The sequence below is a fragment of the Acomys russatus genome, chromosome 5, assembly GCF_903995435.1.
Source record: "Acomys russatus chromosome 5, mAcoRus1.1, whole genome shotgun sequence".
Taxonomy (NCBI): domain Eukaryota; kingdom Metazoa; phylum Chordata; class Mammalia; order Rodentia; family Muridae; genus Acomys; species Acomys russatus.
In genome coordinates, this window is record NC_067141.1 from 30,459,435 (window position 1) to 30,469,602 (window position 10,168).

The 10,168-nt window shown below is 50.9% G+C and overlaps 1 protein-coding gene across 2 annotated transcripts; it reads left to right on the forward strand.

Annotated features, from left to right (window-relative positions):
* Positions 1–544: 544 nt before the first annotated feature.
* Ints5 (integrator complex subunit 5) lies at positions 545–5,886 on the forward strand. 2 transcript variants are annotated; one of them, XM_051146086.1, is made up of 2 exons: positions 545–671; positions 2,484–5,885. In XM_051146086.1, exons 1-2 carry the CDS (start codon positions 592–594, stop codon positions 5,461–5,463), a joined length of 3,060 nt encoding a protein of 1,019 aa, XP_051002043.1. In that variant the 5' UTR covers positions 545–591; the 3' UTR covers positions 5,464–5,885. The 2 variants fall into 2 exon arrangements, with proteins under 2 accessions (XP_051002043.1, XP_051002044.1); XM_051146087.1 differs by lacking the exon at positions 545–671 and adding an exon at positions 684–1,076 and having other exon boundaries at positions 2,484–5,886.
* Positions 5,887–10,168: the final 4,282 nt, after the last annotated feature.

Sequence of the window (10,168 nt, forward strand, 5' to 3'; positions counted from 1 at the left end):
TTATTTATTTATTTAGTGTATGAGTGCTTTGTATTCTTGTACACCTGCATGCCAGAAGTGGGCACCTCTTTACCTCAGACAATCAAAATAGTGATCTATGTCCAGCTTGGTGAATCAATGTATTTATTGGTTTTGTTTGTTTTTGTTTTGGTTTTTTGAGACAGTCTTTCTTTAGTGTAGCCCTGGTTGTCCTGGATCTCACTCTATAGACCAGGTTAAGACCAGGAGAGATCCGCCTGGGATTACAGGTGTGCATCACCTGGCCATGTGTTGTTTCTTAAAAGCTCATGAGTTACACGCTTATACTTTTGCTGTTAAAAAAAAAAAATTAGATCGCACTGCAAATAAAGTAGCTTTCATGTGTCAATGAGGCCCTTAGGGGGTGAGGGTAGGGGAGAAGGTTTTCTGGAGAGCAAGCCTGTTACCTGCTGTGACGGATGCGATGCGGAACCAAAGTACTAGGGCTTCGTACTTGGCCGGACTGCTTTTCCTGAGAGGCGGGGTCGCCGATTTCTGTCGCGTTTCCAGTCAGCGCGCATGCGTCGCCTGTGCTTCGCCGCTCCCGCCTCAGGCTCCGGGTAGGGCTCCGGGATGTCCGCGTTGTGCGACCCTCCCGGGGCCCCTGGGCCACCCGGGCCTGCCCCCGCCACCCACGGTCCCGCGCCTCTCAGGTAGTCAGTGCCCCTGGTATCCCCCCCCTCTTCGCGCGATCCTGTGCCGATGCCCAGCCTTCTCCACAGAAAGCCGGATCCTACCTTGAGAACCCGCGTCAGGGTTCTCAGAGATTCTGGTCGCGTCCTCCCGGAACTCAGCGACCGTCTCACTAAAAACTCTGGGCTGCAGTACCTGCCCTGCACTGCCGGCGGTTCTGCCTCTCCCGAGAGCTCAGTGGCTTCTTACGCCGGCCTTGTTTTGCCAGCAGTTGGGGACATCAGGAGTCTTGAGAACCCAGCCTCCCTGCCTCTATTACCTTGAGGAGGCTCACACTACGTGGAGAAAATCTTGGGGACCAAGGCTCGGAGCCTCAATATATTGGTGCTAGTCTTCCCTTTGCTGCGCACGTCCCTCATGTTGAGGTGCCTTTTTGTTTCTGAACCAGAGGGATGGCACAGAGCCTTATCAGCCCGGAGAATGCTGTTGTCTTTGACAGAAAAGACAGTAAGAGAGAAGGGGTTTTACTTCCTCAACTTTGCCCTCTGAACCTCTAAGACACAGCTTATATATCTGGGGTTGGGGAAGAATTGAAAATCTTAGTCTTCTGTGCCCTTGGACTACCCTCGGTTCTCGGCACATTGAAGGTGGTTAATTCAGTTAGTGCATGGTTAGGCTAGTCTCTCTGTCTGTCCCCCTTCCACCCCAAGACAGGGCTTCTCTGTGTTGCTTTGGTTGTCCTGAAGCTAAATCTGTAGACCAGGTTGACCTCCTGACCTCGGACTCAGATCTGCCTGCCTGTGCCTCCTGAGTGCTGGGATTACAGGTGTATGCCACTGCTACCTGGCATCAGGGTCTCTCTGTGGAGAGAGACATAGCTTTCCTGGAACTCGTTATGTAATCTAGGTTGGCCTTGAACTCAGAGATGTCTATGTTGAAATTAAAAGCCTGTACCACCAGTTCTGGACGAGTTCCTTTTTGTTTTTGTTTTTTCCAGACAGGGTGCCCTGGCTGTCCTGGACTCACTTTGTAGACAAGGCTGGTCTTGGACTCAGAGACTCCTCTGAGTGCTGGGATTAAAGGCATGGTGGCCTGGCTTCTGGCCAAATTCTTGTAGAGTGTGGAAGGGAGGGAGAGCTTTTAGCAAAGGGCTTACGATTTTTTGTCCATTGAACGATTTCAGGGTGCTTGTGCTGTAGAGGGCACTAGAAAGAAGTTAAAGTGGGTATAGAATCTCAGAATATAGTTAGTTAAGCAAATTCTCATTGAGTATTTCCCATACACTAGTACCTTAATTGAATGGAATTCTGTGGGGTTTTGTTTTTTTTGCTTTGTCGAGACAGGGTCTCTCTGTTAGCCTTGGCTGTCCTGGACTCACTTTGTAGACCAGGCTGGTCTCGAACTCACAGCGATCCGCCTGCCTCTGCCTCCCGAGTGCTGGGATTAAAGGCGTGCGCCGCTATGCTCAGCTCAACCTGATTTCTTAACTTTCATTTCCTTAGCTGTAAATTGGGATCATAGTGGGCTAGCGGCGATATTGTCGTCAGGACGGAGACAATATAGGTAAAGTACTTAAAAGTGGTGCTGGGGGTGTGCCTTAGTACTGAAAACAAAAACAGAATGGATATTTGAAAGATAATATAGTACTGATACGATTGTTAAAATAGCATTTACTAAGGTGAACCAGGAGAGAGTAGCCTCAGAACCTTCATAAATTCTTACGAGAGACGTATTACCCTATTACATATGAAAAGAAGTCAAAGCTCATGGAAGGACTGTGGCTTGCCTAACGTCTCCCAATGTTCTGAGTCTCGTCTTTTGCTTCCTTATAGTGCTCAGGAGCTGTCCCAAGAAATCAAGGCTTTCCTGACGGGTGTAGACCCCACTCTGGGGCACCAGCTCTCAGCTCGTGAGCATGCTCGATGTGGTCTTCTCCTGCTCCGTTCTTTGCCACCTGCGCGGGCTGCTGTGCTGGACCACTTGAGAGGTGTCTTTGATGAGAGTGTCCGGGCCCACCTAGCTGCCCTAGAGGAAAGTCCTGTGGCTGGCCCACCTCAGCTCCGTCCACCTCCACCCTCCCATGTCCCTGTGGCTGGACCTGGCTTAGAGGATGTGGTGCACGAAGTGCAGCAGGTGCTGTGTGAGTTCATCCGGGCCAACCCGAAGGCCTGGGCACCTGTGATCAGCGCGTGGTCCATTGATCTCATGGGGCAACTGAGCAGCACATACTCAGGCCAGCATCAGCGTGTTCCCCATGCCACTGGCTCTCTCAATGAACTGCTGCAGCTGTGGATGGGCTGTAGGGCTACCCGTACATTAATGGACATCTATGTGCAATGCCTCTCAGCTCTCATTGGTAGCTGCCCAGATGCATGTGTGGATGCCTTGCTGGACACATCGGTCCAGCATTCCCCGCACTTTGACTGGGTTGTAGCCCATATTGGCTCGTCTTTTCCTGGTACCATCATCTCCCGAGTCCTCTCCTGTGGCCTTAAGGACTTCTGTGTCCATAGTGGGACTGGAGCAGGAGTTGGTGCTTGTGGTGGAAACTCTTCTCAAACTCCCTCTACAGACCCTTTCCCTGGATCTCCTGCCATCCCTGGGGAGAAACGGGTACCCAAGATTGCCTCAGTCGTAGGCATCCTAGGGCATCTGGCTTCCCGACATGGAGACAGCATCCGGCGGGAACTGTTGCGTATGTTTCACGATAGCTTGGCAGGGGGTACTGGGAACCGGAATGGGGAGCCTTCTCTTCAGGCCACAGTTCCCTTCCTCTTGCAGCTGGCCGTCATGTCACCAGCTTTGCTAGGCACAGTCTCTGGAGAACTTGTGGACTGCCTCAAGCCCCCAGCAGTGCTCAGCCAGCTGCAACAACACCTGCAGGGCTTCCCCAGAGAAGAGCTGGACAACATGCTCAACCTGGCTGTGCACTTGGTAAGCCAGGCCTCTGGGACTGGTGCCTACCGCCTGCTGCAGTTCTTAGTGGACACAGCTATGCCTGCTTCAGTCATTACTACCCAGGGCCTGGCTGTGCCAGACACTGTCAGAGAGGCCTGTGACCGGCTCATCCAGCTGCTACTGCTTCATCTACAAAAACTGGTTCATCATCGGGGAGGGGCTCCTGGAGAAGGGGTGCTGGGCCCGCCCCCCCCTCCCCGTCCAGTGCCCTTTCTTGATGCATTAAGAAACCATGTTGGAGAGCTGTGTGGAGAGACATTACGGCTGGAACGGAAGCGCTTCCTCTGGCAGCACCAGCTCCTGGGCCTGCTGTCTGTCTACACTCGACCTAGCTGTGGACCTGATGCCTTGGGCCATCTACTGAGCAGAGCCCGAAGCCCTGAAGAGCTGAGTCTGGCAACACAGCTATACGCAGGGCTGGTGGTTAGTCTCTCTGGCCTTCTTCCCCTGGCCTTCCGAAGCTGCCTGGCTAGAGTGCATGCCGGGACTTTACAGCCTCCCTTCACGGCCCGGTTTCTGCGCAATTTGGCCTTGTTAGTGGGGTGGGAACAGCAGGGTGGTGAGGGCCCTTCAGCCTTGGGGGCCCGGTTTGGAGAGTCTGCCTCAGCCCACCTGTCTGATCTCGCTCCTCTCCTACTACACCCAGAGGAGGAAGTAGCCGAAGCTGCTGCCTCCCTCTTGGCAATATGTCCCTTTCCTTCCGAAGCCCTGTCCCCTTCCCAGCTTTTGGGACTAGTAAGAGCTGGGGTGCATCGATTCTTTGCTTCTCTGAGGCTGCATGGCCCTCCTGGTGTGGCCTCGGCCTCCCAGCTTCTTACCCGCCTTTCTCAGACTTCCCCAGCTGGGCTCAAGGCTGTCCTGCAGCTGCTGGTTGAGGGAGCCTTACATCGGGGCAACACAGAACTGTTCGGAGGGGAAATGGATGGGGATAATGAGACTTTCTCAGTTGTCTCAACCCCTTTGGCTTCTGCCTCTTTGTTGGACATTAATCGGAGGCATAATGCAGCTGTGCCAGGTCCTGGAGGGATCTGGTCAGTTTTCCACGCTGGAGTCATCGGCCGAGGCTTAAAGCCACCTAAACTTGTTCATTCTCGAAACCATGAGGAAGTGATCTATAACACCCAGAGCCTCCTTAGCCTCCTAGTGCACTGCTGCAGCGCACCTGGGGGCACTGAGCGTGATGGTTGCTGGGGGGCTCCCGCCCTGAGCCCAGAGGCAGCCAAAGCAGTTGCAGTGACCTTAGTGGAGAGCGTGTGTCCTGATGCAGCTGGTGCTGAGCTTGCCTGGCCCCCAGAGGATCATGCACGAGCCACTGTGGAGCGGGATCTCCGCATTGGTCGCCGCTTCCGGGAACAACCACTGCTGTTTGAGCTTTTGAAGCTAGTAGCAGCTGCTCCCCCAGCCCTGTGCTACTGCTCCGTGCTGCTGCGGGGGCTGCTTGCTGCCCTCTTGAGCCATTGGGAAGCTTCTCGACACCCTGATACAACCCACTCCCCCTGGCACCTGGAGGCATCCTGCACCCTGGTGGCTGTCATGGCTGAGGGAAGCCTCTTGCCACCCGCCCTGGGTAATATGCACGAGGTATTTAGCCAACTGGCACCTTTTGAAGTGCGTCTGTTGCTACTTAGTGTCTGGGGTTTTCTCCGGGAGCATGGGCCCTTGCCCCAGAAGTTCATCTTCCAATCTGAGCGTGGCCGCTTCATCCGGGACTTTTCCAGGGAGGGTGGAGGTGAAGGAGGACCACATCTGGCTGTGCTGCACAGTGTCCTCCACCGCAACATCGACCGCCTGGGGCTCTTCTCTGGTCGTTTTCAGGCACCTTCCCCATCCACTCTGCTTCGGCAGGGGACTTGACCTTTATTTTTAAGTCGTGGGAGGTTGAACAGTGAGAAAAGAGACTAAGGTGCTACAGAAGGGTGGAGGCTTCTAAGTCCGTACGTAATGAGCGGTGTCACTTTTTTCAAACCTCACCATTTTTTCTAAATAAAATTTGCCGAGTTGAGACAAACAGTCCAGTGTTTCTATCTGACTCGGAGAGCTGCCAAAGCGTTAGAACGCAGAGGCAGGGATGTCAAGCCACGCCCCATTCGTAATTTAGACCGCGCTCGGCCAATGAGATACACGTCCGGCCGCGCTCTGGACGGGCCAATCCGAAGGCCGGAAGGGGCGGGCGCCAGGGTACGTGGCTCAACGTGCGCAGGGGCGGGTAGGTTCGGGTCAAGGAGCAAACCGGGTACAAGATGGCGGCGGTAGCGGCAGTGGCGGCGCGTAGGAGGCGGTGAGGAGCCCGGAACCCGGGGGCGTGCCTGGATCCCCCGAGCCCCATATTGCTTCTTTCTGTATGCCTTCCCGTCACCCTGCGACTCCTGGCCTCGCAGGGCTCTTTGTCCCCGTGGTGGCGGCCTCCGGCTTCAGCCTCCCAGCGGCAGATTCACGAGTCGCTGCGGCCCTTGTCTGTGGGGCTCCTGGATCTCGCCGGGTGGCTTAGAAAGGCAGAAGTTGGGTGGTCTCTTGCGCCTTGGCCTCTCCCAGCCGCCCCTTCTCCTTTGGCGGCTAGCGGTGGTCAATGCTTTCGCCTCCTTCCTGCAGTGCGCAGGGCCGTCGAGGCAGGCGGGGGGCGAAATGCATCGCAGCCTGTGATAAGTCAGCCTGTTGCTACACTGCTCCTCTTTCAGGCTGGAAGCACTGCGATGGGCAGGTCGTCCTGTGTTACCTTCTTTCTTGCCCTTTGCACCAGCCCTGGCCAGTTTCATTAATGTTCCTTTGCTGCTTTGGCTGGGGCAGGATTCAGTAAGTTCACAGTCTGCATGGATAATGTTGCTCAAACACAACATGAATCGAATGGTTTGGTCTGCGCTCTGGAGTTTTTCTAGAACCTTTAAAAAGGCTTGGAAACACATCAGCGCCGCAAAGCGCGGAACACCTAACGGATGTAAAGGGTTGGGAGAGACGTGTATTGTCAGCGGCAATGTAAAGAGGTGAATCATATACCGAATTCTTCTCCAATAAACAGGTGTGACGTACCCTAAAGTTCATTCTTGACTTTTAGCTTGTGAACACCTTTTGTTCGGGGTGCTTAAGGCCTCCCTGAATTCCTAGAGCCAACAAGTCAAAGCTGAAATTATCTTTCAGAAATCATATCCTAACTGACATCTCTCCAAACCCATTTCATAAACTTGAAGATTGGGTTTCAGGAAGTATTTAACTACTAAATTGCTCACTACTACTTGGAGTCGGTGGGCGCAAGGTTCCTGGTGCAGCCACTCCTTAGGACCGGGGCTGGATATATGCATTATGGTTAGGTTTTTCTAATAGCATTTCTGCAGCTTGTTTTACTGGTATTGACCCCTCCTCAGCCTAGTGCGCTAGTTTGTAGTGTTTTCTCACTTTCCTAGCTAGGTTTTTTTTTTACTACTGGTGGCTGCTAGCTTCCAGAGTTTTCTGCTTCTAGGGAACGCTCTTTGCTACCTCATCCCCTCTAAAAAATTCTTTTGGTTATTTCTGAGGATCAAATAGGGCCTGGTGAGTGCAAGGCATTCACCTCACTCTATGGTAATTTTCTTTAACTTCCAAGTAGATATGTAGGCTTTATGATCGGCCCCGTTTCGCTTTATTGCTTGAGAATGATGTCTTCCGTGTTGCCCTGCCCCACCTCCTTTTTATTCATTTATTTTTTTGAAACAGGGGCTTGCCAATCTAGGCAGTCTAGGAACTTACTCTGTAGATCAGGTTTGGCTGCTGCCTCCAAGTGCTGGGATTAAAGGTGTGCACCACTGTGCCTGCCTCCCCTTCTCTCTCTCTGTCTCTCTCTTTTTTTTTTTTTCTGAGACAGTTTCTAGGTGTAGCCTTGGCTCTTCTGGACTTGCTTTGTAGACCAGGCTGGCCTTGAACTCACAGAAATCTGCTGCCTCTGCCTCCCAGAGTGCTGGGATTACAGGCATGAGCCACCACACCCCACTACTCCTCCCTTATTTTATTTATTTATTTATTTATTTATTTATTTATTTTTTATTTTTTTATTTTTTGAGACAGAGTTTCTCTGTGTAGCCTTGGCTGTCCTGGACTCATTTTGCAGACCAGGCTGGCCTCAAACTCACAGTGATCTGCCTGCCTCTGCCTCCCTAGTGCTGGGATTAAAGGCATGCACCATCCCGCCCGGCCTTCCCCCATTATTTTAAATGAGTTTTTGTTTTGTTTTTACATTTATTTCCCCTATGTGTGTGGTGTACATATATATGCGTGTTTACCTCTGTACATGTATGGAATGAGTTGATTCTCTCCTTCCCACCATGTGGGTCCTGGATAATCAAGCACAGGTCGTCACACTTGGCCACAGGTGCTGTCACACTTGGCCACAGGTGCTCTTATCTACTAAGCCGGCTTGTGAGTCCCTGTACCCCCCTGTGGGGCACTTCCGAGCGTGCTCCTGTATTGCTGACATCATAGTCACGGAAGAACTTGTTCAAAGGTTGATGCTAGAGGCTGGGAATGTAGCTGAATGTTTCCCTAGCATGAGTGAGACCCTGAGTAGTTCAGTTCTCAACACTGCGAAAACCTAGTAAATAAGTCTCCTGGTCCAGGGTTGGGCAGTGTTTGTTTAATGCTCATAGCAAGTGTTTCTTTTATTTTCAACAGAGTTTTACATAGCCCAGGCTAGCTTCAAACTTACTACGTAGCTGAGGGTTCCTGTCTTCCTATTTCTACCTCCCAGGAACTGGGCTTATAGGTCTGTACCACCACACTTGGCAGGGCTATTTGGTTCATTCATTTTTTCCCCCCTTCCTTTTCTGAGACAGGTTTTCGCTGTGTAATCCCGGCAGTCCTGGAACTTGCTCTGTAGATCAGGCTGGTCTCAAACTAAAAGATCCTCCTGCCTCTGTCTTTGCCTTTGTCTGGTTATGTATTAATAGATGCTAAATCTGAGCGTTCTTATTTAGGATTCATTTAGTGGGTGAAAATACCCTTCAAAGTGTTACTATCATTCTTCCTTTTTTTTTTTTTTTTTTTTTTGCCTATTTGCATTTCTGTGCCCCATGTGTATGTCTGAGGCCAGAAGAGGGTGTTGGATCCCCTGAAACAAGTTACAGGTTGTGAACTGTTTGTTATGTGGGTGCAAGGAACCAAACCCAGGCCCTTTAGAAGAGCAGCCAGTGCTCTCAGCCACCAAGCTGTCTCTCTAGCCCCAAACTAATTTATTTAAATGAGGCTACTAGTCCATAGTCTTTGATTTGATAGCATATTTCGTAGTTACAATTTGTGGTAAACTTGATATGAGGCTTTTCAGTGAAGTAGGTCTGATCTCTTTTGCTAACCACTAGTGTGCTGTACTGTGTAGTCTGTAGAAATGTGGTCTTAGTTAGGCAGGGCTGAGGTCAAGGACATTTCCACCCCTTAGTAGCTGTTCAAAAATCCTAGGTGATTGACCATTTTTGTTCTGTTTTGTTTTGTTGTTTTTTTTGAGACAGGGTTTCTCTGTGTAACCTTAACTATCCTGGAGTCGCTTTGTAGACCAGTCTGGCCTGGAACTCATAGAGATCTGCCTGTCTCTGTCTCCCAAGTGCTGGGATTAAAGGTGTGAACCACCACGTCCGGCCTGGTGATTGACCATTTTATGCCTCAATTTTCCTGTCTGGAAAAAATACCCTCAGCCTAACATTGACTAAGAAAAACAGTGGAACCGGGTGTGGTGGCACAGGCCTTTAATCCCAGTACTCGGAAGGCAGAGGCAGGTGGATCTCTGTGAGTTTGAGGCCAGCCTGGTCTACACAGAGAAACCCTGTCTTGAAAAGCCAGGAAGGAGGAGGAGGAGGAAGAGAAGGAAGAGGAAGTAGAGGAGGAGGAGGGGTAAAAGAAAGGGGGGAAAATAAATGAATGTGAAGTAGTTTTGAGTCCTGGTTACTCATTAGTGTTAGGGGATAGTTATTTATGCATTATGCTTTTTAAAATAGGTGTTGAGATTAATTTCCTGTGCTCAGGTGATTCCTAACCCTGCCCTGGCATGGTATACTGCATACACCATACATAGGGAGCTTAATCAGTCTTTTAGGCCAATTAAATCAACCTCTGAAGATGATACTAGGGTATTGATTCTTTTAAAACTACAGTCGTTTGGGGCTGGAGAGATGGCTCAGTGGTTAAGAGCGCCGCCTGCTCTTCCAGAGGTCCTGAGTTCAATTCCCAGCAACCACATGGTGCCTCAAAATCCATCTATAATGTGATCTGATGCCCTCTTCTGCAGATAAAAGCACTCATATACAATAAATAAATATTAAAAAAAAAAGAACTACAGTCCTTTGAAAGCTCAGGACATGTCATTTAGGTAGGCCCTGTGGGTTCATGAGGGCTCAGTATGTTTTCAGCTATTACTCTTTACAGAGAGTGATGGTTTGCTTTGAAGTTGCAGAACTATGCATCAAAGGAGCTGGATGCCAGATGCTCCAGGGAAGCTGAGGTGTCAGGGTTTATGACCAGCAGAGCAGCTCCACCTGCTGCCTCATCCCTGGAAGGCACAGGTTGCTTTGTTGTTCTGAAGTGCACACATGGTGCCACCCTTACCTCT